Raw genomic sequence first — 3,632 nt, forward strand, 5'->3', positions numbered from 1 at the left:
TGGTGTAGCAAAGGGACGCACACCCTGGAGCTGCCCAGTGACAGGAGCCACAAGCCACACAGAGTGTGATTGTCTCCCTGACCTATCAACACCGGCTGGTCGGATGAGTTGGACATGGAGAATTGGCCATGGTATATATATATGTATATATATATATATAACCATCCACATATATACACACCTCACCCTCTCAACCGTTCATATATTAAGCCGCTTGACCACAACTACCACAGAAGCTTTATACCTAGCAGCAGAATGGAGAGTTACCTGAAAGACTACGTTATTGGCAGAGGAGCCTACGGGACCGTGTACAAAGTCAAGTGTCTGAGAACTGGAAAAGCGTTTGCCTTGAAATATCACACTCGCGGCGTAGATGATTCAACCGTGAGAGAACTCTCCTGTCTCGCTGCACTAAGGGGTCACCCCTATGTGATCCATATGCACGATTGCTTGTTAGACAATGGGATGATAGCCATGCTCATGCCCTATGTGCCCTACACGGTGAGTGACGTGATTCACAACGGACAAGGTTGGAAAGTGTACGAGCAAGGCCGGTCTCTGCAGTTGATCCCGTTGAGTTTTGTGGCTCACTTTTCGGTCCAGGTGGCTACTGCTTTGTCTTACATGCACAGACTGAATATAGTGCACCGGGACCTGACTCCTTCCAACGTGCTGCTGACAGAAGATCTCACTGTCAAAGTGGCGGACATGGGCCTCTCTAGACAATCCTCGAAATGGATGAGTCCAACTGTGGTCACAGAGCCCTACAGGGCCCCGGAATTGTTTGTTAAAGGTGACTGTGCAGAGTACACCTGTGCCATAGACATGTGGAGCCTAGGGGTGATGATAGCGGAAGCTATGGAAGGTAAGGTGGTATTCCTAGAGCATGCAAATCGCAGAGAAAAGGTGTCCACACACCAGATCATTTTAAGGACTCTATGTCCCAAAGTCCATCCACGTGCACCGATCACACCATGGGATCCTGTCACCTTATTGCCCCAGGTTATGGAGTGTGAACTAGTGAAACGGATCGTCTTCAGATTGCTGGCTTTCCGTGACACTGAGAGACTTATGGCTCACGAGCTGCTGCAGGACACAGAATGGAGCAAGGTTGCTCATATGACCGAGGAAGACAAAGGTATGGTCAGAGGCCAGATTGAGGAGAATCGGAGAATGGACGTGTCAAAGGAAGTGTGAGAGACTAAGCAAAGACAAAGACCAACACCAGGACTGCTTGCTCTGTGTACTTTTATTGTGTACTACATTTCATGATTCATAGATATATACTTGTGATATATAATTGTGTAGGCATACAATACAAAGTTAAACCTATCTGTACGTCTGTCAATAAAAAGTGTATATAGCACCCTACAACCCTGGCCTGGTCCATTCGGTAGTACATTCACAAGTACATTCACAATGCCAACATGATCTGGATGTGGACATATAATGTTATATAATGTTATCACTGAATACAGTGTTGCGCTTGCATTCAGGACAGGACAGGACAGGACAGAACAGGTGCAGGACAGGCTACAGCCTCAAATGTACTTGGTTACATGTAGGTTATTGTGAATATCACCATTGACATTGACATGTAAAGCGGGGTCAGGATACTGCGGGTTTGTAGAGTAGACCCCTCAGATGTCCCAGATGTCCCTGCAGACTTCCAGGATCTTTCAAAGTCGTCTATCATCCTCTTCACGTCCCGTAGGTCTGCAGGAGACACACATAGTGAGCTGCATGCAACTACTATTACAGTACTGCCAGTATACAGGTCATTATACACAGAACCAAACCAAAGAAGAAGGAGACAACACACAAAGCACAACGCACTTTCGCTCACATCGAGCATTTTCACCGATGTTTTCATGTCCTCAACCTCCTTGAGAGCTGGCATCTCCATCGTTGGGATTCCGGAGGTCGTTTTCTCCGCTATGGTGGCACAACGGCGAGGCGAGGCAGCAAGCTGGACACTTGTACACGAGCTGTCAGCTTGCCCATGTCGCTGATACATGAAGTAACGGTATTCCCTATCGCCGTATCCGCCAAACGTGTTGTTGACCATGAAACAGCAATGCCCTGGGCTTATCTTTCTGCTCATAGTGTCATTCCACACTTGGCGTAGACTCCACATGTTGTTATCCTGGGGTTCTATATACAACATAGATATTGTAATGACACCATCGAGAGGGCCAATGAACGCAGCCTTCTTACCGTCCACTCTGGCAGTATAGTAGAACATACCGCATGTGTCGGCCTTTGCGCTCAAATAGAAGGTTTCGTGTCCTATCCTGTACTCGCCTTCATCAGTACAGGTGAGGACGCGAATGCTAACTTGGTGTCCCACTGGGGTATTGGTCAGCTCGTATATGTGTTCACTACCTTGGACGGCTTTATTGTCTTTATAGAAAGACTGAGTGGGACTGTCCAAGTACCCGGGCAGCCTGACAGGGTTTCCCATTGTACCTACAATGGTGACGGGCTTATGTCTATCATCCGTACGACCTGTCGCCCTCTTCAACACACAACTCTCACAACACTCTAAGGTTATCGCTGCCATGCACAGCATACTCAATGTGATAGGCAAGTACATTGTCATAGGGCGTGGTGCTATAGACAAGTCTGATACGGCTTGGAGTCCTGTTGATGCTACTTTCACAGAGCGGGAGCACAGTGCCAGAATGCTGCCTGCAGGAGCTGTTGAGCCCTTTATATACACGCTGGAGCCTGACACGTCACACACACACTCACCAAACCTTTCGTCCACCCAATGCTGTGACATCCTACCCAATGGTACCTCTATGGGGTATGATGATGTAGTTAAATACAAAACTCAGAAGAGAAGAGACTGTGATATCCGATCTCGGCCTACATATCAGACCAATGTTAGTTCAGACGTTCAGACCCTGACTGTGATACCCAACCTCGGCTGATGACCTATGGCTGGATGAATGGGATGCTGTCCAATATAGTCAGAAACAAGGAACCCCCAGTGTGAACATAGCACAAGAATAACTGAATACGCTCTGTACACTTGTACTTGGGTTGGGAACACATTGGAGGTATTGGAGTTATTGTGGTTGTGGAGGAACCTGTCCATGAATGCCATTGTAACCACCATACCATGTCTCTATCTTCCATCGAACGCACCAATCTACACTCCACCTCAGGAGGATCATCTCAGGACTCACAGCTACAAACGACTGGTGGAACTGAACATGTAAGGTGTTGTACTGCCGGGATGTCTCCCCAACACCAGATACGTCACCCCTTCGGGTACGTATTACGATGTGAACAGCGGTACAAGATACAGTGTACCTACGAGGACATTGATACTATCGAGGAAGCTCTGGACAAGTGTCCTTTCTACGGAATGTTACACAGGACTATTGTGCATAAAATTCTGATTGTATTATTCTTTCCGGGGATGGAGCCTCCGACCTGGATGCCTAACAACTTTCCATGTTATCTCATGCCGAAGACAGGTCGCATTCACCTCACCGTGGTACCCACGTCTACTCCCCAACCGACCTATCCCAGGAGAAGCATAACGCATGGAGACGACAGCTTCACTATACGGATATCTTCACAGTACCACCCGTCACGGTTCCACCCTGCGGGGCGTAATG

At 47.9% G+C, this 3,632-nt stretch overlaps 1 protein-coding gene across 1 annotated transcript; it reads left to right on the plus strand.

Annotated features, from left to right (window-relative positions):
• Window positions 1–255: 255 nt before the first annotated feature.
• LOC311112511 (uncharacterized protein) lies at window positions 256–1,197 on the plus strand (the record flags this gene model as incomplete). Its single annotated transcript, XM_084155643.1, has 1 exon — window positions 256–1,197. The coding sequence occupies one exon, from the start codon at window positions 256–258 to the stop codon at window positions 1,195–1,197; it is 942 nt and encodes a 313-aa protein (XP_084011769.1).
• Window positions 1,198–3,632: the final 2,435 nt, after the last annotated feature.

The sequence above is a fragment of the Coregonus lavaretus genome (assembly GCF_964263955.1).
Source record: "Coregonus lavaretus genome assembly, chromosome: 38".
NCBI lineage: Eukaryota > Metazoa > Chordata > Actinopteri > Salmoniformes > Salmonidae > Coregonus > Coregonus lavaretus.